Source organism: Ictalurus punctatus, chromosome 18 (assembly GCF_001660625.3).
Source record: "Ictalurus punctatus breed USDA103 chromosome 18, Coco_2.0, whole genome shotgun sequence".
NCBI lineage: Eukaryota > Metazoa > Chordata > Actinopteri > Siluriformes > Ictaluridae > Ictalurus > Ictalurus punctatus.
Genome location: NC_030433.2, coordinates 3335912 through 3359530, shown reverse-complemented (window position 1 = coordinate 3359530; position 23619 = coordinate 3335912). Strand labels below are relative to the sequence as shown.

The 23619-nt window shown below is 41.2% G+C and overlaps 1 protein-coding gene across 1 annotated transcript; it reads left to right on the top strand.

Moving 5' to 3' along the window:
• Nucleotides 1–1137: 1137 nt before the first annotated feature.
• akna (AT-hook transcription factor) lies at nt 1138–23417 on the top strand. Its single transcript, XM_017493095.3, has 25 exons — nt 1138–1675; nt 2412–2511; nt 5918–6256; nt 7319–7478; nt 8315–9089; nt 9992–10292; nt 11247–11321; nt 12687–12843; nt 12940–13064; nt 13555–13614; nt 13708–13829; nt 13930–14092; nt 14517–14692; nt 14882–15055; nt 15170–15380; nt 16027–16130; nt 16310–16581; nt 16756–16912; nt 17902–18078; nt 18624–18757; nt 19003–19131; nt 19256–19375; nt 19487–19585; nt 20420–20567; nt 21305–23417. The coding sequence occupies exons 3-25, from the start codon at nt 6077–6079 to the stop codon at nt 21552–21554; spliced, it is 4269 nt and encodes a 1422-aa protein (XP_017348584.1). The 5' UTR covers nt 1138–1675; nt 2412–2511; nt 5918–6076; the 3' UTR covers nt 21555–23417.
• Nucleotides 23418–23619: the final 202 nt, after the last annotated feature.

Sequence of the window (23619 nt, the reverse complement as noted above, 5' to 3'; positions counted from 1 at the left end):
AACAGTCTGTGAAATCAATAACAACCTCCACAGGGCAGGGGTGAAGGTAGCACAAGCCACCATTCGAAGAAGACTTTGAAAACAGAAATGTAGAGGCCATACCACAAGATGTAAACCATTCATCAGCAGTAAGAATCAGAAAGCCAGATTGGAATTTGCAAAGAAATACAAGCTCATCTGTGAACCATGGTGGAGGTAGCGTCATGGCTTGGGCTTGCATGGCTGCTTCTGGAACAGGGTCACTAATCTTTATTGATGATGTAACTCATGATGATAGCAGCAGAATGAATTCAGAAGTTTACAGGAACATTTTGTCTGCCAATTTACAGAGATATGCATCCCGATTAATTGAGAGGAACTTTATCAAAAAGCAAGACAATAATACAAAACACACACGCATGCGTTTCACCTCCTGAAGACGAGACATCCCCCAAAACAAACAACAACTGAAAGTGGCTGCGGTAAAAGCCTGGAAAAGCATCACAAAAGAAGAAACTTGAAGAAATTGAAGAAGAAATTTGGTGATGTCAACGAGTCCCAGGCTTGTTCCAGTTATTGCAAGCAAGGGATATGCAACCAAATATTGCATACTAAATGAAACAAGCATGCTAAATTATTATTATTATTATTATTATTTTACTTTTTGTACTAGTTAAATGTCTCATTATCTGTCAAAATATTGACTAGTTTAATAGTGAATAATAAACTCCTGCCACCTAGTGACAAGAAAGTGAGGTTAAAAAAACAAAACAAAACCGTATATGTACACTGAAAAAGCAAAATGATGTCGCCATCTTGTGTTTGCCAGGGGTAATGCAGTCAGTTGTGTTTTTTTTTAAACGGTCCTCAAGAATCTCTGTTTTCAGCTTTAAAACAACAAATACCAGATAGAACACGCGAATAAGAGTTTTTTTCCGGTACAGTATTAGTTGTTCTTTTAAACACTAACACTTTGTCAATGAATAAACATTGTGAATATGTTAAGCGCATTATCGTAGTAAATAAAATAAACGGTTCAGTATTCTCCAGGTTCGGATGAAGACCCGCCCCCTTTCCAGTCTCAGCCAATTACATTTCGTCTTAGCGTCACGATCATTATTATGCAAATTTCTGAGCCAGCTCAAATCAGTAGCATGCTCTTTATCTGTAGTGAAGGCGGAGTGAGTGAGAGAGATTGTGTTATTATTATTGTTGTTGTTGTTTTGTCAACAAATTAAACCACTAGAAGACTGGAAGAATTTCTGTTTAGCTTTAACGTTACTTCCTGAAAGTACGATTCAAACACTGCAAAAGAAGTGAAAGGACTGAAGGCTGGAGAAGAAAGTCGACACATCTGCACGAGCGTCTCGTGAAAGCTCGTGAACGCTCGCGAACGCTCGTGAAAGCTCGTCTTGTTTACCGAAACAAGAGAAAACCTGAAAAGAAAAGTAAACGTGTGCGTAGAGTACCTGGGGAACATGAAAGAAGACGCGTTTGGGTGAAAGTGTTTGCTCCTGTGGTCGCTTGGTGATGGTGGGCGGGAGGCTGGAGTCTGGAGGCAGCTTGTGTGTTGTTGTTCTCTAGGTAACAGAGAGCCGAGGCCTCGGTGTCAACTTCACTGATTTGGGGAAAAATAATAATAAAGACTATTCTTCTTAACATACATGTGTGTGTGGTTCTGGATACCTGAATTAGGGTAAGTTAAGCTTTTTTTTTTTTTTTTTTTTTTTTTTTTTTTTTTAAAAGTTCCACTGTGTCTCAAAAGTATTTGTTTTTCAATGGTCTTATTTGTGGTTACTTTTGGTGAGTATTATGTTGTATAGTACTATGGTTTTATTATGGTGCATTATGGGAAGTCATGTTCTACACTATACACATTGACCTTGCTATGGCTTTACACTATGTTTTGGTTTGACCAGCTATAGTTTCCAAATTCCAAGCCAAGCAGATCAAACTGGTAGACCATCTTTGTGAAGGGGTGGTCCATTCATTTCCAGCTTCCTTATTGCTCGACTAAATGGATTACTGTTATAATACTGCTGTATTATAGTTTATTTCTTCAAATCATGTTGCGTTAATAGCTATAATTCCTAAACAGTTTTCTTTGCCAACAGGTAAACATGGCCAACCAGTTTGAGCAGCTTGTCCCATGTTTTGGCAGCTGGACAAGCTGGATTTTTTCCATCAGGCTTCTTTGTAATTATGGTTATTACCAGTGACGGCTGGTTGTGATATTAAATGGAAGAACTAAAGTCTAATTTCTGTCAATAATTCGACTGATAGGTGCATTTAGTAGTGCGTTTTTTGAGAAGGTCTCATCGATGGCGTAATAAGAACGATTCATGATTTCAAGTGTTTTGAAGTGTTTACCAAACATTCAATCATTCATTCACTCACTCACTCATCTTCAGTACGCACTTTATTCCCTTCAGGGACACGGCGGATCCGGAGTCTCTCCCGAGAACACCCGGCGTAAGACGCGGATACACCTCGGCTGGAAATCCGTTCCATCATCACAGTTTATCAAACATGGTAAACAGAAACATAGTATAAATAATCCACCTGTTTGTGTTCGTTACTCTCGCCACTCCCATTTTACATTTCACATGCGTTCTCTCAATCGCTTCTAATGATGTGTTACAGCTATATATATATATATTTTTTAAATATCCCAAATGGACCCAAAATCTACTGGGTAGTAGATTGACCTGACATGACTGTCACTGATAGGCTGCATGAATCTACAGGCTGGGCTAGAATGAACTCAGCCCCAGCCTCACTTCTTCATACCATTCTATGTGCTTTTCTTACACCCGTTGCATTGATGGTGATGGTTGTTCTTGGGTCCACACAAGTCCAAAATAATCCGCCTTGACTCATTTGTTAACAGCATCTTATGTGGACGCCAAAAATACGATTACAGAGGGTGTCTTGCAGTAACTATGGTTGTTGTTCAAATGATTAAGCGATCGGGCTGCCATTTGTATCCCACTGATATTACATTTACACAAATATTAAGTAAAGGTAAATTTTAGGTAAATAAACTAAACTGTTCGTTTGACCTATATACAACACGTAGCGCTATGGAGATATCTGTAATATTGCATTTCCTGGTTCAGGTATATAAATGGGCAGATTTTTTACTGAATAATGGAGACATTGTTTCACAGAGCTCAATAGCATGTACATTACAAATCCGCTTATTGCAAGAGAGCGCTTTCTAACACTTAACTTGGGGCTTAGCTGCACTCTGCTTGATTGTGTTTTAATTATCTGAACTGCATTAAGAGGTTAAGGTTGAACATGGTGTAGATTCGTAGTGTAGAAGGAACAGCTGCACTATCAAGCACACGTTCGCAAGTGAATACTTTACCAGTTCCCTTGTTGATCTCTAACTAATCAAGCAACTAATCCAGTGAAGTTGATTTATTTTCATGCAGCAGCATATCCTGAAGTGTTTCATTCCACTTATAATACAGCAGTTTGCCACGGCTAACCATTTTCAGTGATTAAAGAACGTTTTTATTGTTGTGTAGCATCCACAAAACAAGTTCGTTCCTGTTATCACTTACGTTATAGCAGCTATAAACAGTTGTTCCCTCACTACACTCTCTTTTTTTTTTTTTTTATTTTTTATTGAAGTTAATAAGACAAAAGAAAAATGCAGCTTGTCAACTGAGAAACCACAAACTCAAAAAAAAAAAACAGCGGCCGTTTCAGCGTCTGCGTTTTGCTTTCCGTCTCAGTCTCCGTCCTCAGCCGTGACCCTGAACATAAGTAGCTTATAAGTGTCTGCTTGGCCTTTCCTACACACTTGCTCGGCATTTGCTGTGTGTCAGCACTGTTGGATGGATACCTTCACTGCTTTAGCGGCCACAACCGCGGGAGTCTTTGACCTGCCAGGCAGCCTGGAGAGTGTTAACAAGCATTTAATTATCATCCAGCGTGTACTGTAACTCTTCGGCATATAAAGGATTCGCTGTGTTTAGGTATGTGTGCGTTTCTAGAAGCTGGTGTGGTTTACACGCCGTTGTTTTAAGGAGCCGGTCGTCATCCAAGAGAGCCATAATAGTACCATACTGGGTTTAAAAATACTGGTAAGTACTACCACTTCAGCACCGTTTATGTGATACGCCACATTCTTGCTGCTTGACATGTACACCAAAATGAGAATGAATGGCTTGAGGTGTATTTATGTGATTTACGTAGGAAAAGTGGGTATAAGAGTGTGTCAAGGGATGCATTTCTATTTCAGATGGTGAATAGGTAAGAGGCTTATGTTTTGGTTCTTCCTTTTCGTTATATAGCATTATATAACAGTCTAAAGAATACGCTGCTCGCCCTGCTAGTCTGCGAGATGGAGTAGAAGGATATACGAATATAGTAGCTGTAGTAGTTTGGCTGCGTGTGAAGCGAACCAAGAACATTTTTTTGTAAAGAAGTTCTCAAAATGTGAAGAAATTCAAAAAATGTTTTGTAATTATTTCGTTTTACGGCGCTGTTGGATTCTTGATTCTAATTGTTGATTTATTTTTCTTTAAAGGTAGATCAAGCAGTAATTCCAGCAGTAACTAAAAAAATTTTTTTTTTACTGGTTTTTATGAACGTACTTGCTCTGATAAAACGGGAAAGTCTTCACGACCGAGGGTTTCTTGGTAACACTCAAAGCTCAGTCCCTCCAGGATTTCTCGATTTTGCAAAATCAAGCAAACGGCGCGGTATTCGGAGGAGCTTGCGATTTTTTTAAAAAATCACCGCAGATTTTCAGAAGATTCGAGCCAAGACGCGTCACGTGACGCCATCGCAACGCACGTTCGGCCAAAACCCTCTTCGATTCACACGTGTGTCGAACACGAGTACAGCCGAAGGGTCTCATTTACCAACAAACATCACCGCGGACGACCGTGCTAAACAATTTGCGATTGCGATTTCGCCAATTCAAATAGCCTTCCACAAAAAAAAATCACAAAATACTCCGCAAATTGCATCCCGCAGCAAAAGCAAGCATTTTTTGGACGCATCAATCACGAAAAAAAAAAAAAACCTTTTGCCTTTTTAACTTATTAAGAAAGATTAGAAAGATTGTGGTGAGAGAGCTAGATACAGCTTGACTGTATCGTTATACGCATTATAACATAAATAATAACAGGAACTAACCTGATTTGTGGACATTCCACAAAAAAAAGTAAATATAACGTGATAAAAAATATGATGTTAAAAATAGAGTACAGTGATGAAAAAAAAATTGTAGTACTTGGCAAACTGCTGTGGTATCGGAGGAATAAAACATGTCGGTACATGTCAAGAAGTGTTTTAATCCTTACTTGGACAGCTTTCAAATGCTGGAGCGATCCGGTGAAAAACGCTTCGGGTTTCTTACGCTTTAATTGATATCCATGCGTGATTAGGCTAAAAATGTACTAACATAAGCCTGTGATTTGCAGCACAGAGCTGTTGTGCTGTATAAAATGAATCAACTTCTTCTGACCAATCAGATTTAAGAATGCCACATAAAGCATTTGAATCTCTTTTAACTATGTTTTTTTTGTGTGTGTGTCTCTGACATACTCATACTTTACATTCATCAGCACTTGCAAATGTACCAGTAGAAAAGCTGTTCTGAAAGGATTTATTTAAATTTGCATACTGGAGCAGATGTTTACATTCAAGCAAGCATCTTGTTAATCTGTGTAGTCTTTCATCCCGGTTTGTTAGTGCCGCTCACTACAGAATGACTAGCAGCGGTCATTTAACGGCGGTGTACTTTTAGAGCTGTATCTCTTGGGCTGCCCAGATTTCCTACGAGGCGACTGTTTGTTTTCTTCCTGGTGCTCTTTTAATCCTGTTTAATTATGCTCGGTGGATTTCTTTACTCTGCACTGTGACGGCGTTCTTCCCCCCACCCATTCTTTTTTTTTTTTTTTTTTTTTCTTTTCAGATTTATAGTTTCATCACCTTGGCTATACCTGTTCAAACCACCATCTTAGGCATGACGGGCAAGAGAGAGTCTGGCATGGCGGTTAGTAAGTGGGCCAGTAAGCTACAAATGCGCTTTGTCGATGCGGTGTAAGAGGCAGAGAAGAAAACAAGAGGGAGCATGGAGGGAAAAAGGAACACCACCAGAGTGCGGATGCGTGCGTGGACCCCTGCCTCGGGATACTCTTCACCGCCCAGCCCGGTCAGCTCACAGCTCAGCTGGGACGAAGGCAGAGATGAGGACTTCCAGAGCCAAATGGATGAGAATGGCATCATAGGTCTGAGAGAGACACAAGAAGAGGTACGCATGTCACAAACATACATACGTACTGTAGGTCTTGGGTTAAGTACAATGTGACTATGTAATTCAAGCCAGGTTGATGTATATGGTACAATTACAGTGCCATTGTGTCAGTTATATCTACATTGTCCCTATGCTTTTTCACCATTACAGTACATGAGGTAAACCTACCATATGCAGCACTTTGCATAAGTATTCACCCCACGTTTCCACATTTTGTCCAATCTGGAATTGAAATGGACTTAATTGGGATTTTTACCTTTTGATTTACACAGTATGTTTAACATGCTATTGTGACACAGAAGTAAATTAAACAAAAAGAATACAATTGCTGTTTGCATAAGTATACACTCCACCCTTGGGTCAGTACTTGGTAAAACCACCTTTAACTGCATTTACACCTGGGATAAGTCTCTCTCAGCTTAGTACATCTGTATGCTGATATTATTGCCTCAGATTTCGAAATCCGTTTCGAACCACTCCAGTATAGCTTTGTCAGCAGGCTTGGGGATGTTGTGAACCTCCGTCCCGGCCTCTAGTCTCTTGCAGATTGGAGCCGGTTTTCTTCTAGGATTGCACTGTATTTAGTTTCAAACATCTTGTCCTCAACCCTGTCCCAGCTGAAAGGTAAAGCAGGGTGAATACTTATGCAAAACACTGTAGTTGCAGTTTTTCAACCCTCTTCAAACGTGAGTGGAAAGGACCACTATACGATCACCTCTGACCAGATGTTATATGGATGATCACTCATTCACAGCATAACATTGCCACTGGCCCGGTATGAATGTGGAGCTGGTATGAGTGCCTAAAAACACAATTATCTGAACAAAAGTGGAATTGACCCGCAGCTTCACTGATGGTGACTCAAATTGTATGTGCACCAACAAATAAGTACCTATTAGTGTTTTTAAAACCCCAACAATGCTGTTCCACCACCCAGATAACCACCGCCAGTAGCACCAAATGTGCTCCAGACGTTAACTGTAAATGTAGTTATCATGAAGCTCTGTGAATATAAATGATCTGTAAAGCGTGAAATTCACCATCGTATCACCCACTCAGCTGGAGGAAGAAGATGAGGTTGTATTAGAGGAAGAAGAGTACATGTTTTCAGATGTTGGGACTCCAGAGCCTGAAGAAGGTCCACCTACTGCACTGGAACATCTCAGCTGTCACCTGAGTGAGCTGCTGGACTCTGAGCCTCTCACCCAACCCATAGGAGGTGACCGTCTCTCACCCTCACACAGTACCAGCCTTTTTTTAAAATTTTTTATTTAAATTTTGTATTTACTTAGGACAGCAGTATTTAGATCAAATGTCTTCATGGTAGTGATGAATTTTGATACTCATAAGGATTTTTTTTTATAATGGCCACTTGTTTACAGAGATGAGGTGTCACAAGCATGTCCTGTATAAAGAGGAAACGCTTTTTCTGTAATAGAAAGCTTTTTATTTTCTTTCTAGGGTTGCACATAAGGATTAAAGTGATGATCACTATCACAGTCAGTTTAAAGTCAGTTTATTCTCAGGCTTTAATTATTCATTATACTGGGGTATACAAGGAGTAAAACACTTTTTAACCGTTTCTATTTTTACATTTAATGTTGAAATTAAACATCCATGAAACGAATGATTTCCTCTTTAAGCCGCTCATTAAAATGAAGTTTTCTCTCTTAAAATTAATAATGCAGCTAGTTACTGAGAAAGCGCAAATGCTTTTATCCCAAAGTCTTTCCCGTGGCGGAAAACGTAAAATATCAGCTTTATCTCGGTTTAAACACTGTCCTGTAGACGTCTCCTATTAGCATTAAGTAAACATTTCCAAGCTTCACCATATCGACAAGTCCATGTGAATGAATTGTTACTATAGAAGCAAAAGCTTGTGATTTAATTCCCCAGAGCCGATAAACACTGACGTCTTATAATATAAATAAGCCCATCGGTATTGCAATTGTTTCTGTATAATTAATGGAGAGAGCTAAAAAATGATAATAACAATGAAATTACTATTAAATGTACATGCCTATATTTTTGTCCGATCTTTTTTTTTTTTTTTAGATGATGTCGAGTATAGTGTTTCTCTGGAGGACTGGAGTGATGATGATGAAGAGAAACTTGACGACGAAGATCAGAAGAGCATTAACGTCCGCAGACCTATCCCACATTTAAGGCCAGACAGAGGTCTGGTTTCGGGAATTACGAACGATGAGATTGAGGAGATTACGACGCGTAGAGATGAGTCATATCCTCTTCAAAGGAATATAGACCCCCAGGATAACTGGATGGACAGCCATGATGTCACCAGTCATGAAGGAATGGATAATAACGACAACAACAAGTCTGATATAGCGACTTTAGAAATGCGCGCACCCTCCCAGAACAGTTGCGATGAGAGGAGTCATGTGTCTTCCTCACCTTCCTTCATGAGCGCTCCTCGGTCCCATATACGTCCCCCCCTCCCCGAACCGACTTTACAGGAGGAGGCGGCTAACTGTAGGATTGAAGCTGAAACATTTGCAGAGCTAGGTGGGTCTAACAGCAGTCGACTCCACAGCCCTAGAACTTACCGAGCTGTCAGACTGCTGCAGAAGGAGGAGCCTGCGTCTGTACTGAGTATCTTTGAGTCAGAAAATGGTTCGTCTGAATTGGAGCAAAAGTCTGCTGGACCTCGTCAAAGTCGCCATGTTTACTCTCGTCGAAATATAAATTCTACACCACAGGAGGATCACCCATCTTCCAGCTCTGCACAGCCTGCAGCTAAAGCCTCCACGTATGGACGCAGGAGACACCACAGACCCTCCAAAACCTCTCACACTGACCTGAATGATGTGAGGTGGGTTTGTGTTTGTGTATAAGCTTTCTATAAACTATAGACAATGTCACAGAGCAGCTTTACAGAAATGTAGCTCGAGATGTAGCTCTAGATTCCTAATGAGCATGCTTTGACGGTGACGATGCTGCAAGAACCCTAGAGAGAAACCCATCCTCTTCTGGGTGACACCTGATTTGCGTGTAGTCCTTAGGCACAGACCTGCAGTATGTAGGTGAGATTATTTCCTGACGCGAGGGTGAGACCTGGGCTCGAACTGTTTTTGGGAAGTGCAGATCTTGAGGCTATCCATGTGGGACCGTCCACAGCAGCAGAAGGCGAGTCACAAGTGCAGAAAGCTCCATTAGGATGAACCAGGTAGGGCATGACATCAGGAAGCATGAAATTAGCTCTGCTCTCAGATGGACAGAGTCTCAGCTATGCATCTTTGCCTTAAAAGTCATCTCATAAGGTGAGATGTTTGAACAGAGAAGGCGTGTGGTTGTTGGAAGGTTCAAGGCTAACAAGACCTCCCCATTACTTCCACATTGCAGTTAGTTAGTTAGTTACAGTTACATTTATATAGCGCTTTTATAGATACTCAGTGTGCTTTACATAGCATGGGGGGGATCTGCTCAACCACCACTAGTGTGTAGCATCCACCTGGATGATGCATGGGCAGCCATAGTGCGCAGACCAGCTATTAGTGGAGAGGAGACAGCGATGTAGCCAATTCTGAGATGGGGATTATTAGGGGACCATGATAGAGAACGGCCACTTCCAGCAGCAACCTTAGTTTTCTCCAGGAGGTCTCCCATCCAGGTACTGGCCCAGTTCAACCCTGCTTAGCCTCAATGGGAAACCAGGTTTAGAACTGCATGAAGATATGACTCTGGCAGTCGTTTTTATTGTCTCCGTGTTCTCAGGAAGGGCCAGCTGAGTCACCCGTTACCAGATTTTTCCAAAGTGGAGCCCCGAGTTCGTTTGCCCAAAAGCAGCTACAAGCCCCCGAAGAGTCAGAAGCCTCCTCACAAGGAAGACTCCAAACCGGAAGGTCCTGTAGTGTTCAAATCCCCTGCTGACATTGTGATGGAGGCTCTGTTGAGTAATTCTGAAGGGCCCTCGGATACTGCAACCCCCACTGTCTCCCAGAAGCCCTTGAATACTACAATGCCTGAGGAGTTCTGGTGCCCTCTGCAGGCCAGCACTATGGTGCAACAGCTTCAGGTATGGCAAGGAGAGCAAAATCCAGTTCTAGTGGTTTTTGTCTGATGCACATATTTGACCGGCTGTGTTTTACATGCATCCTGATAAACCATTAACTCCATGACTGATCGCTCACTTGAAATAAGAACATGATAAAACAACAGGTTAATCCCTGTTCTAATTAACATTATAAACAGCCATAAATTGTCCTTCCGTTGTCATGTCAAGAAGAAAATGGAAAAACTTCTGGAAAATTTATGACTGTTACAAAGCACTGACGCTGGAGACTCCTTCCATGAATGTTAGCTAATCATCTCCCTCACAGCTTCACCTATTATATATTTCTCTTTAAGTAACAGCATGTTTTTAACGCATTTATTAGCCAGAGATTATGCTGAGCACATGCTGTACAAGTACCTGTGATTGAGCTGTTTAGAAGTATTAAAATAAATCAAATGAAAACTACATTGACACCAGAACTATTTTCTGAGCTGCTGTTATAGAAAATTTAATCAACACCGTCTGACCAAATAAACTCGAGCATTCAACAACAGCACTGTGGTTATTAAACAGATGGCGAGAAGAAGAAGAATGTGTACGTCTTTAATTGAATTAAAAATTGTTAGCAAATTGTTGGCAAACTGCTGTGGTATAAGCGCAATAAAACACTTCAGAACATGCTGTTATTGGGAAATACTAGACTTTGGGATGGAAGAAGTAACGCAACTTTACGTCAGGCCACGTCACACCACCCCATCGATGATTATTTTCCCATAAAAGCATGTACTGTTTGTTTTATTTGTTACTTGAAGAAGGTTTTGCTCAGGTCTGATGTGAATCAAAGCAGTAAGTAGCACCTCGTTGTGACTGTGGTGTCGGCACTAAATGGATCAAATTCCGATCGGTGAGAATCGTTGCACGTACACAGCCTATGGGAAAGTAATTCCACATTTTGTCTTCCTTTCTCTCTTACAGGAGGATTACAATAGGCTTCTGACGAAGTATGCGGAGGCTGAGAATACCATTGACAGGCTACGTTTGGAAGCTAAGGTTTGATTTTTCTTGCAAATGTGAATGGAATTGTGCATGTCAATTAAGTCAACTTTGGTTCCTAGAAAATGGAAAAGTCCAAGGGGAGTAAATATTCATTTAGGGCACTGTACAATCCAGTGCTGTGTGGCACTGTGATTAATAGGATGAAAACAGGATGTGATGTCATGCTCCCTGACAGCGTTATTTAGCATGTCATTGACTGACCCTGTGTCTGAAATGGTGCAATGCCTTTCCCTTCCTTTCTGTTCCTTTTACTTTCCTTTCTTTTTCCTTCCAAGCATATAAACTACAGTGTTTGTAGGGAACATTGTGCACTAACCTACTGTACTGCAATGCATTTAAGAATTTCGCTGGCAAAGGGGCATAAAGTGCACTAAATACAGTGGAGAGATTGTGGATTTGATCCAGCGATTCCATTTTACAGACTGAACACTTTTATTTATAGCACTCAGTCTCTTGGTTGCTGTTCTTCCATCTGGCTGCATTTATTGTTGTGCTAATTACAAGGAGCTTACCCCCCCCCCCCCCCCACCCCTCATGCCGTGGCCATCTGTCCTTCCTTTTATAGGTATAAGGATGTAGGATGTAGGCGACAGCGTATCATTCGTTCTACTGAGACACCACATTGGTTCTACAGTTTCTTAAGAAGTGTATACATTAGTGAATTTTAAATAGTAAGGGAGAATGTGATTGAAATGGGTAGTTCCTGTAGTGGTCGGGGGGGTCTGCTCAGTGTAATGTATATAATGGAAAGTGGAAGGGTGGTGTGTTACTCCAGGCACAGGGGTCACATAGAGGTAAATGCTGGTGTGATATAGTGTCTGAAAGTCTTATCGAGAAGGAGCAGTTATCCTGTCACCTTCTACTGAGGCATTTGCTGACTGTGTGTGGGGGGACACAATTTCCAGACATATTTATTGTCAGAGTGTGCGTTTGGGTACAGTTGCGGTCATAAATTTCTATACGCCTTGCAGAATCTGCTTTTTGTTTTTTAAAAAAAAAAAGAGATCATAAAAATTGCATTTATTTATTTATTTTTTATTCAGTCCTGCCCTGAATAAACTATTTCACATAACAGATGTTTGCATATAGTCCACAAGACACAATAATAACTGAATTTACACAAATGAAGCAGTTCAAAAGTGTACATGCGCTCGATTCTTAATACCGTGTGTCGTTACCTGGATGATCCACGACTGTTTTTATGTTTTGTGAGAGTTGAGCATGAGTCCCTTGTTTGTCCTACATTAAGAGCCCGGGGTGTGTAAACTTTTAAACAGGAAAATGGGTGTAAATTGTTATTATTTTGTCTTCTGGGAAGCATGTAACTAAGCAACGAAAAATGAATGTGTAATTTGTCAGGTTTGCCTGTACTCGGATCCTCCCAAACCCATCCAGCCTGCTCTGTCAGGTGTTCTGAAGGAGGGGTCAAAGGTTATGACCCTGAGTTTTCCCCAGGCTCAGAGGGCACAGCTGGGAGCGGAAGCTGTCCGGCCGATCCAGCAAAGGCTCGGCTCGGGTGAGAGCAGTTTATTAGTTCACACAGTAGTAAATTGCAGATGAAGCAAAGCGAGCAGGAAAATAATTGGTTTCTGTCGTTTTCACGTTGCGAAAGCTACCAGAGAGACACCCGCTCGCCCGTCCTCTGTAGACTCTTTTTCTTCCAGCTGGTGTGAATCTGCTGCTGCATCTCCACTAACCGAGGCACTCTCCAAGCAGATGGCGAGATTTCAGCTACAGGTGTTGACATTTTAATACCTCTTTTTCTCCCTGCATTACAGTGTAGACTAGGTTTTGCACTGCGATTCATTTTTACCATTTCATCTTTTCTATAGTGGGGAAAAAATGCTGTTAAATTAAACTGATAAACAGCAAGGCATCGAATTGCACAGTAATTACATTACGAATGACATTTCCAGCTGCGATAAATGTGCAAACATAATTCATAGTCATACTGCACTATGTAATGATGTACCAGTTCTTAAAATGCACTCGTGGACATTCTGGACCCAAGAGCGCGCAGCATGGAAGCTCGTGCCCATCAACAGAGCCCACCTTGTAGCTCAGTGTGACTAGAGACAGTGTTGGTTGACTAGTCTATGCAACCCCTAAAGTATACTTAATGCACCGGACATATTTACCATCAATATAATTTAGTTTTATTTGGTGTACATTAAATAAAATGTCATCATCTGTGACCCGTGTGAAATCTGATCATTGTTTTGCTCAGGTTAATGAGTTTGAGAAACTACTAAAGAGCCAAACACTTCAACCTAATGAGCAGGCACAGGTACCATCATTCTTACATTTTTACGTATGGGACGTGAATGTGTGTTTATCTGCGATGTTATCTGCCGGCTAACACGCTATTGTTTGTGAACAGGGGTTGTCTCAGCTGGCCCAGGGTCAGGATTCGATAGAAAGGGCTTACCTTGCCGCTCGAGATACGCATCAACAACTGCAGAGGCAAACAGGAGGGACGTCAGGACCTTTTGACCCTGACAGGTGAATACTGAGCACTTTCTATAGATACGCAGCACCGTATTCGAGACTTTGTACATACGCAGCACGTAAGCCATTTCTGTATTGCGCTTCGTATTTTTAGGGAACTCGAAAGTCTGATATTTCAGTCGGGGTTACAATTGGAGGACCTGAAGGAGTGGATAGACCAGTCGGAACGTAATCGGCTCATAGAACCTACCCCGAGCGACCCCCCTCGCTCCCTTCAGCCCTGCGTGTCTCTGAAAGAGACAGAGCCGCAGCCCGAGGTACTCTAAACTCTGTCACTGACCCACTCTCCTACATCTACCGGGCAGTGTGAGAATTATAACCTTCCTCTGGGCACTAGTAGTGTCATGAGTAATTCACATCTGAAAAGAAAGCAGTGCAAGAAAAAATAAATGCAGGTTTCAGGGTGAACACAAGGTGGTGCTGTGGCGACGCAACAACATCCAGGTTTACTCTACGAATAAGTAGGTTAAAACCTGAGGAGTCGTTTAATCCACAACTGATATTCTACATAAAATATCAGCTAAAATTAGTAATACCACACTAGATTATGTTTAATTGAGGAAGCAGCAACCTGTAATGATAATTACTATATGATCAATTGTGTAAGCTTATTCAGTATGCTCTTGTACTAGTGTTATTGGTTGTGTGGTGCTGACCTTCTGCTCATCTGTCTCTGGTCAGAAACCCGCCGCTGCAGCTCATGCAGAGGTCATGGTCGGCTTGGAGGTGAGTTCTGTCAGTGGGGAGAGCGATGGACGCAGAGAGGACGACGAAGAGGACATGCGTCCATCTGTCCTCCGTCCACTGAACCGCAAACATCAACGTGTGGAGGAAGACTTTAGCAACCTGATGGATCAGTAAGAGCTTTATGACCACAGCCTCATGAAAACCAGTACATCTGTTTAGTGGCTCTGCGTTAATCCAAGCATTTGATGCTTGATCCACACTAATGTGTAGCTCTGCTCAAGTAACTGAATATTAAACACTTGTCACTGTACTGTTTTTTTTTTTTTTTTTCTTCTTCTTCTTTTTTGCCTCGTACTCAGCTACCAGAACTTCAGGGATTTTTCCAAGGTCCTAGACAGAGACCAGGCTGATGTGGACCAGAATTCCTCGGCGTTAAGAGATCATTCTCCTCACCCAGCCAGTATTGATGGGATAGAAATTGAACAGCAGCAGAGAAGCAAAGACGAGAGGGACTCGAACAAACCTCTCCAGCCGTGAGTCTGGTTGTTACAAGAAAAATAATCAAAATGGAATGTAAAAAAAAATAATAATCAACAAGTAAATGATAAACAGTTTACTCTCGTTTTCTCTGTCGTTCTATCTCTTAGACGGCCAACGGCAGACTCTCTCTCAGGCCCCTCTTGTAGCTCACATGTGTGTAACTCTATGGAAACTCTCCCAGAGGCCTCAGCTTCAGCATTACCAAGGAAACAGGGCAGTGGAAGGAGAGGTAGCATAAAGTCCCGTAGCAGCCTGGGAGAGAGAGCAGCCATGGGAAGAAGGGCCTCTAAAGAGAATGCACTGAGAGCACAGCTTCAGGTCAGTAAGAGACTGATATCAGATATTTAAGCCTTATGTCACATTATACAGTCAACTCCAGAATAAACAATTGGGTTGGATACCTTTTTTCCTCTTTAAAACATGATTATAATCAGAATGTTTTCTAGGAATTCTTTGTCACATTTACATTGTAGAAAAGGATGCATTTAATATTTAATTCCTCTCAGTCTCCAGAAACTGTTTTTGGAGTATACATATGATTTTGCACTTCCTAGTGTTACACCCATCACCATGGAGTCCACTAAAAATACATAAAATATAATGACGCATAATCCAGTCATAATAAAAGGTTTCCAGTTCAATATCTCCAGTTCAAAACAGAACGGTTAAGGATCGTTTGGCAGGAATTGGGCACTTTTATATACGGTCACCTCTTGCAACAAGCTGTTTTTACAGTAGTTGAGTTGCACAGAAGAATCTGTTGCTGAACCTGAACCGAGCACCGAGTTTGCATCCTGCCTCCCCCTCGCACATTTGACAATATTATTCGTTTCATATATTCATCTTGACTTCTTGTTATGAAAGCTGCCAATATTTATGGAGTTCCCTGTATTCCATGGTATGATCATTCTTATTGAAAGACACTTCTAGAGAGCTGTATTTTGTTGTCCTTATGGGATTGTAGGATGGCGTGGTAACTCCAGAAACAGATAGTGGGTTCGTGGGCTCAGAGAGCAGTCGACTGACACCTGCAGCACAAAGCCCTGTCCAGCAGAGGGCAGCAGTGAGGTGGGCTGCGCTTCCACTGCAGAGCTTCTCTATTCATCTTTTTCTGTGCTCACTCAACACATACGTTTTCTATTTGCTGTTGATTTCACATATTTTAGGCAGGTTGCCCTGTGTGTGTGTGTGTGTGTGTGTGTGTGTGTCTTTACTCTTACTCCACCCTCTTTTCTTGTTTCCTCCAGGGCGACAAGGCCATCTGTCTCGCAGGAAAAGTGCCAAATAAATCCTAAGTCTAGCTCTCCAGCACACGCACAGCCCTCTTTAGATCCCTCTAGAGCCCATGCCATTGCCTCTGGGGGTGCTCCAGGAACCCTGGGGAGAAGAGGAGAGGCAAGGATGCAGCACATTCCCAGTCTGTCTACTTCCAGCTCCCCCGCCTTGCGCTGGCCCAGCACACCTCTCCAGCCTTGGCCTAGTAGCGGCGTTAGCGAGCTGGAGCAACCGAGTGAATGTGGTAAACGTTATTCACAGCACGTCACACGGCCCTGTCGTACACTTTAACTGAATATATAAACAGGTCAGCGTACTAAAGAGCTGATCTGGAGATGTATAATTGGGTGGATGTCGAGTTTCCTGTATTTATCCCTCTATTCCTGTGCACCGACCTCTCTCATGCATTTTTCTTTAGCCCATTCCATATCAGAAGATGGAACACGACAGGGTGACCGACCCGCACAGCCGTCCACTCAGGATCCGTCTTATTTCAGAAGCTCCTCCCTCACTGCACCGTATCTCCATGGTGACCACCTCAAAGCCCAAAGTTCTGGGCAGCTGGCGAATCACCAGTGAGTCTCTTCATAGCTGCCACAGGGATTGTAGCACAAAGAAGCCAAGATTTCTGCCTGCTGCAGAGTGGACACACTGAAAATTGTGCACTGCAGTGTATTATTATGAGGGGAAAGTCCACAGTGGAGTAATGAATATTATCTTAGCGATCTATTTTCTCACGGGCATAAGGTTACATGTCGTCCGATTTACTAATTTACACTACCGGTCAAAAGTTTGTGGACACTCGACGGAAATGCTTCTCATGATCTTAAAAACCTTTTGATCTGAAGGTGTGTGGTTAAACGTTTGAAATCGGTGTTGTAGTGCCGACATATTCATTTCTTTCGTTAGAAAACGTAACATTTTATTTACAAAAAATCTTTTTTAAAAAACGTATGAATATGAAATTTTGACGTATGCAAATGAATTTTTCGGAAATATTCCGAAAAGCAGCCGATAAGAGTCCAGCGTCGGTGTGAACTCCTTTTAATACTCCTTTTGGATTTTTTAATGCAGCATAATTCCCATAGTTCCACTTGCGTTACTCCATTTGTGTTACTTTATTATAATTCTAAAAATTTTAAAGAACGAGTTTGTCTAAACTTTTGACCGTTAGTGTATAGTACCTTAAGATCTTAGGTACGTGGGTTGTAGCTTAACTGATATACATGATATAAGGACAATAAGGAATTAAGGACAGTATTTTTAAATTATCCATCTTCTATTGTTTTTGTTTGTTTGTTTGTTTGTTTTTACAGTCATTGAAAGTTGATTATCTTGAGCAACATAATTGGGGAGGTATTTATTTATTTTTAACTGCTTTTACCACATGCTGTGTGAAATTGCATGGTGTGGTTGACCCCAAAAACAAAGCATGCTGTGTGCAGTTAGTGCATCTTTACCACATCTTACGTCAAATGTAGCTTGGCATCTGCAGTTATGCTGTCTTTCAAACCCACACTTCCATAAACTCTTGTTTTTTGTGTTTTTTTTGTTTTTTTTTAAGCGAGGCCATTGAGTCTCTTCAGGCAGAGGTGCACAGACTCAGGGAGCACTTAGAGGGAACTCTCAGGACAGCCAGTCCTCCCCATCGTGTGAGAGTGCCCCCTTCTCCCTCAAAGGACATTAGAGACCATGCACCTCCTCACACATCTACACCTCATCCACGGCAGCGTGATTTCAGGTATCCGTCTTCAGAAACACTTTCTCTTTCTTGCACCTCTGTCAAACAGTTCTTCAGGTGAAAAACGAAGGACAATGTCGTAAATACCGCACACTTGAGCATATTTCGTACCAAGGCGGTTTCCTTGTTTGCTTGCTACCTTGCCAAGTACCTAAAGCAAAGTCATAGCCTTGTGACGGTGACACCGTATGGGCAGAGCTGGGTGGAGTAGTCAAAAATTTTACTCAAGCACACGTAAAACTACTTATAAAAATAATTACTCGAGTAACAGTAAATGTAATGATGCTAATAATTACTTGAGTATGAGTAATGGATTATCCAATGAGAAGACTACTCAAGTAGCTAGTTACTGCTTACTTCGGATCTGATTAGAATAAAGGGAAAATCCTGGATCTCAGACTACATGCAGAACAGTAAGTCACACCATATCGGTTCTCGGCACGGAAACAGGAACATCCCGCTAGATCTGAAGGAACGCACCCTGGCAGTCCTCCCGAGGGAACATACGTAACCTTCCGTTTCCATGTGTGGAATTTTTTTTACAGGTCTTTGGAGACAAAGACAGCTGGCAAGAAAGAACCAAGAGAGAGTGGGGGCACTTTAAAGGGGGAACAAGAAAGAACTATACCAAGGAGGAGATCAGCATCCGTGCCCCGCCTCAGACCACAGACAGATTCCAGTGTGTAGAGCTAATGAACACGTAGCAGTCTTAATATTGAGCTTTAAAATATGAGCACATTTTCTCATTTTAAGTAGAAATAATATGTGTGGCGTTAGTATGTGTCAGGAATTTCAACATGTACTGAGGAAAAATGTAAAACCAGTAACTAGTAACACGCGTATTATGGAAGAATTCATTGTTACTATTAACTAATTAATACTAATTAATTAACACATTTTCTATATTTTAAAAAATGTATATAGGTACAGATTCGGAGCATACCCAGTCTGAAGACATGACACCGAAGCACATCCGAGCATCGCTTTTGATGTCACACACGACCCGGAGAGCGAGGGCTGAAACTAGACGGAGCCCAAAGACCCACACAAATGGTAAGAGAATGTGGTAGCCTATGCACGCGCTGTATCTGCGAGCGTGTGGTAATGCTCTCAGGTACAGATTTCGGTTTTTGCTGATCACAGAATAAAATGAACAGTAGTGTATTTTCCACTGAAGGCCAGAAGCGTAGCATATCTGCTGAGAGATCGGATGCGAGAAATGATGAGGCCGAAAGCAGAGGAAGGCCAGTACCTTTGTGCTTGAGCTGCTTGGCACGACGCAACAGAACCTCTGGATGTAAGCGTTTTCTTTTTTCGTTTCCATTATGCGATCTGTCCTCCCTCTGCTCCTGTACTGTTTAGTCACTTGTGCATTTCTGACTCTATTTTTTTTTTTCTTGTTTTTCAGGTCAAGCAAGAAACGTTAGCTCACCTAGTCACACTCGTTACTACTCTAATCACTGTCCACTGTGTGGAGCAACAAACAGAGAGACAGTCCTTAGACCTGGTCAGAAATTACATGATTTATACTTACTTATACTTCATTGCACTTCATTTAAAAAAAAAAAAAAAAAAATTTTTATAAAAATGCTCAAAATAATAAGTATAAAATAAAAGTTCTCCATCATCATGGTGGTTTTCTGTTATAGCAGTTTTACCAAACACACAGGGCAGGGGTAGGGGTGTCGAACTCACAGCTTCGTTACACACAGTCCAATGTCAATGTCAATTAAAAAGTTTTTGCCATCGTGTAAGTATCCACCTCCTGTTGCTGTGAAACCGCTAAATTAGTTCTTTTGGAAAGAGATATGGTTATATTGTCAGCTTATTCAGCTTGCTAATGAAGAAGTATGTATCGTTAGCACATGTTGTATGTAACAGTACAGTATGTAACTCATGTAAAGGTTGAGTTACATGTGAGGTCATTGCTTCTGAATAAAAGGGCTCTTTTTTTTAATCTTTTTATTCTCTTACGGGCCACGGATCCTAAATTCATTCGGCAGGCCGGATTAGACACTTGGCTGTAGAAGCTTAGGCTGTATGTCTGACACCCCTGACATAGAACCTTAGTGTGTTTTGTGCATACTCCAGCTTCGCAGTACACAACCAGCTAGTTGTAACCCGATCGCAGTGAAGACTTTGCTTAATCAGGCATTGACTAGAACCCAGTATGGAAACCTACAGCTGTAGAAAGGCACCACGTATATCTTATTTATTTATTTATTTATTTATTTATTCATTTATTTATTTATTAAATATTGATCTTTCCAGCTGCATTAGGATAAGATCCACATGCATCCACATGTAAAGTTATATATCATTTACCGATATCTGATCTCAGCAAAACAAAGCTCCATGCAGAAGGAAACTCGGCCAGTGAGGTCCACACACATGCAGACGGGGGGTATGTACCTGGCAGTAGCACCTCCCCCTCCAGTGATTGGCAGCGTGCCTGTGCTCCAGTGTGTGCCGGTCTGTCCTTCAGTCCTGTGAGTAGCTCAGGATAACCATCTTCATCTTTCTTAATCAGGTCAACGTGGACAGTGTTGGATTCTATAAAACAAATAAAAAAGTGCTATCTATAAAGAGACGTAGTTTCCGTGGTTGTATTTAATCCATCCGTGTTATCTTTAGTCAAAGAGGTCAAAAGAGCAAAAATACTTAATAAATAGGCTCATTTATTAACAGCTAGTAATACACTGGATGTTAAATTATGGCATTCTAGAAATACAAGTTGTTGGGGGGTTTTTTTGTTTTTTTTTTTGATCCCTGGAACTTTGATAAATTCTAATTCATTACAGACAGCTTAGACAGACATGCTAATAATACTTAGAATTGTGACCAGGCTGTATGTTTATGTACGAGAAAATATCAGGCTGTATGTGTATGCCTAGAACTTTCATAGTCACTTACTAATTTAAAGACAAGCTTAAATTGAAATGGATCTTATTACCTTCTCGTATTAATAAGCAAATCACTCAGACATTTGTATACTTCCTAAATCTTCCGTCAAAATGCCATGACTTGTTGCTTCTAAAAATAATCCGATGGTTTACCTATGTGAACATGAACACACGGAAAGCAAAAAAATATTTATATAATGGATTGTTTCCCCACAATCTAATTCTGGTAGAAAGTCCAGCCATCTTGGGAACCTGACGTATTAAATCTTCAAAATTTGTTAGAATTGGCTTTTTAACGTACTTTGACCTCCTCTGTCCTGCAGCTACTACTCCAGCCCTGTGGTGTCAGCCTCCTACCAAAAGCCTCTTTACTTTTCACTGAGTGACGGGAAAGGCTACAGGGGTCACCGTAGGCGCTCTCAATCTGTAGACGCACAGCGCTCTCTCAACCGTTCTCTGGAGCGTGCCATCGCCGCCGCCAGTAGCGTGAGAGAGATGTCTCAGCGCATGGTGCACTCTCTCTCCTCAGGACTGCATCACATGAGCCCACTCACAAAATCCTGCACCTACTGACGCTGCACCACTGCTCCCAGGTGACCTCCAGAGAAACCAAACTGCAGCTTGTAGACACCTAAAACGTTCTTGACGTGAGATTGGTAACGGATACGCACATGGCAGCTATACTGTGAAAAGCTTCACTTATTGCACTGTTTACAGCTACACGGCCATTTCATGAAAAGCAATTTCATAATCATTTCAGATATTGGAAATACTATACGTAGGGCTTTTGTTGGTGTCTATGATATTTTGTACTGGGAAATATTCTTCTACATTTCTGCACTAGGTTTTATTAATGCCGTTTATGCACAACATTTGATTACAAATGATTTCTTAAATGTGCTGCATTTTGTAATAAATAGTCTACGTCTGTTTTCATAATGGAAACTGCTGCTTATTGGACGGTTAACAATTTGGGGAATTGTTTGTTTGGTAGTTTGTTTTATATTATTTATGGTACAGGTCATAAGTTTACATGCGCCTTGCAGAATCTACACCGATCATCCTGTTCAAAAGTTTACACCCCCCCCCCCCGGGCATAAGGCTCTTAATGTAGTGTGTTGCCTTCTTGAGCATCGGTGAACGTTTGCACCTTTTGTAATAGTCGTGCACGAGTCCCTCAGTCGTCCTCAGTGTGAAAAGATGTCTCTCAAGATCATATAGTCGCTGTTGGAAAGGGCTCAAATATGCAGGAGATGCTGGAAAAGCAAAGAATGTTTAGGACCTGGAGGATTTTATCTGAAGAACACTGGGCAGTTTAACTGCCCAGGACAAACAAGAGACTCATAACTATCACAAAACATAAACACAGTCGTTGATCATCCAGGTAACGAAAAAAAACACGCGGTATTAAGAATAAAGCGTATGTAAACTTTTTGAACTGGTTCATTTGTGTAAATTCAGTTCTTATTGTGTCTTGGGGACTTTATGTAAACATCTGTTATGTGAAATAGTTTATTCAGGGCAGGACTAATTAAAAAAACAAATTTCATTTTAATGATCTTTTGCTATTTTTTTTACTTGTTTTTTTTTTTTTATTATTATTATTCACATTTTGCATGATTCTGCAAGGCGTCTGTAAACGTATGACCTCAACTGTATGTTGCTTGTTACTTGCTTTGTGTCCTTAAAATGAGTTTTGAACATGCAGTACCTCATGGGCTCCAGGGTGTCGCAACGCATCACAGGTTCGAATCCTGACGACGAAGAAAGCAAAATCGGCCATGCTCTCTGAGCGGGTGGGATAGTGTTAATCTCGGAGTGACACTAGCCAATCGTGACTATCCGTGAGCTGATGTATGCGGATGAGGGTAGATAGCACTTTCCTCAGAGTGTGATGCACTGCTCTCTGACGCAGCGTGATGTAGAGGAAGCATGTGTTGGCCTTTACTAACATGTGGCTGGGAATTGGTAAATGGAGTAAAAAAAAAAAAAAAGTACATCTAGCAGACTTTAAGACACCCAAAGTGTACTATTATATATATTTTTTTAAAGCTAAGAGGTACTATTACCACTTTTTTCTAACTTCTGACAATTTTGTCTGACAGAAGATGAGTCTTATGGATAATAGAACATAGCGTTTAGTTACGAAGCATCAAAGCGGAGTGGGCAAACGTGTTCAATTCATCCATACGCAGTTTAATCTAATCATTAACGTATCCTTCGAGAAACGACCGTGACCCTGCAATGCGACTGTGGAATAAATTGATTTTGAACGCGTAGATCTGTCAATACTCGCTAGAATGAATTTCTCTTTCGATTTTTGGACAAGTGGATGATTTAGAAAGCAGAAATGTTTGTGAAGAAATCCTGCACGTTTTTGTACTTTTGTACCATTATTAGAAAAAAAACACTGATTAAAATGGTTCTTAATACTTCCTTCAGTCGTTCCTTTAGACATAATTCAGCATCATTTCTTGACTGTACTGACCTTGATAGTGTTGTTGCTGCAGGTATTTGGACGCTTTCCAGAAACACTTCCTCAGGTAAGATGAATGATGTATTACCCTGCTATCACAGACCCTGCATTATTATTATTATTATTATTATTATTATTTATTATTATTATTGCACATTTACA